General features: G+C 37.7%; 1 protein-coding gene across 1 annotated transcript; it reads left to right on the forward strand.

Moving 5' to 3' along the window:
- The first annotated feature begins 451 nt into the window (after positions 1 to 451).
- Positions 452 to 1,102, forward strand: LOC139874510 (secreted RxLR effector protein 161-like). The gene has a single exon (XM_071861936.1). The coding sequence runs from the start codon at positions 452 to 454 to the stop codon at positions 1,100 to 1,102; it is 651 nt and encodes a 216-aa protein (XP_071718037.1).
- The last annotated feature ends 487 nt before the right edge of the window (positions 1,103 to 1,589 follow it).

The raw sequence follows: 1,589 nt of genomic DNA on the forward strand, positions 1-1,589 counted from the left end.
CAAAACCGCATTCCTGAATGGTCACCTAAGCGATGAAGTATATATGGTGCAACCTGAATGGTTTGTGAATCCTAAGTATCCTAAGAAAGTATTCAAGCTTCGAAAATCCATTTATGGTTTAAAGCAAGCATCAAGGAGTTGGAACAAGAAATTTGATGATAAAATCACAGAGTTTGGTTTCTCACAAAACCTTGATCAGTCCTGTGTGTACATGAGAGCTAGTGAGAGCGTTAATGTCTTTCTGATCTTATATGTTGATGACATATTACTCATGGGAAATCATATTCCAACGCTACAAGACGTTAAGTCTTGGCTTGGAAAATATTTCTCAATGAAAGATCTGGGAGATGCAGCGTATATCCTAGGAATTAAGATCTATAGAGACAGATCTAAGCATTTAATAGGTCTAAGTCAAAGTGCATATGTTGATAAAATCTTAAAGTGATTTAAGATGGAAGCTTCCAAGCGTGGTAGCCTTCTGATGCAACCAAATGTGATATTGAGTAAGACTCAAGCCCCCTCTACACCCGAAGAGGTGAAGCGAATGACTGGAGTTCCATATGCTTCAGCTATTGGATCCATCATGTATGCTATGAGGTGCACTGGATCAGGTGTTTCTTTCGCTCTCAATATGACGAGTCGATACCAACAGAATCCAGGTGATTGTCACTGGACTGCTGTAAACAATATATTGAAGTATTTGCGAAATACTAAAGATATGTTCTTAGTTTATGGAGGTTTCGATGAACTAAGCATAAAGTGTTACACTGATGCTAGTTTCGAAACTGACCGAGATGATAGTCGATCACAGTCTGGCTACGTTTTCGTTATGAACGGAGGCGTTCACTGGAGAAGCTCGAAGAAGAGCACTACAGCGATGTCTACAACAGAATCAGAATACATTGCTGCATCTGAAGCTGCTCAGGAAGCTGTTTGGATCAGAAAGTTCATATATGGGCTTGGCATTGTCCCCAACATTGAAAATCCTATGGACATGTATTGCGAAAATACTGGTGCTATAGTAATAGCAAATGAACTAGGAGTTCTACGTGGTACCAAACACATCCTTCGCAAATTTCACTACATTCGTGAAGATATATAGAGAGGTAAAGTACGTATTCAAAAAGTTTCAACAGAAGACAATCTAGCTGACCCGTTTACAAAGCCAATGTCTTGTACCAAGCATGTTGAGCATTCTAAGAACATTGGGCTTAGACCAACTAATAGTCTTATGTAATTTTAGTATTTGGATAATTGGAACATGAAAGCAGTTTTATTTGTAATGAATTGATATAATGTGTTATGATCGTTTTTATTCATAATTACCGTGTTCTATATTTGCATGTTTAAATCCGTGAATAATGACTTATTCTAAATTTTCCATTGTCGATTGATGATACAGGAGTAACATCAAACTAAGACAAATGTGAATGTTTGATATGGTGTAATGTGTTACTATCAATCTCACATGTATTCATACGATGCATATTGGAATGATCCAACCTTCGAGATTTCACTGCAAGTATCAGCGTCAATAGTGAAACTCGCAAGTGGTTAAAGTCATACTGTCCTTCGACTTGAGATGCACG

This window comes from Rutidosis leptorrhynchoides, chromosome 11 (assembly GCF_046630445.1).
Source record: "Rutidosis leptorrhynchoides isolate AG116_Rl617_1_P2 chromosome 11, CSIRO_AGI_Rlap_v1, whole genome shotgun sequence".
Taxonomy (NCBI): Eukaryota; Viridiplantae; Streptophyta; class Magnoliopsida; order Asterales; family Asteraceae; genus Rutidosis; species Rutidosis leptorrhynchoides.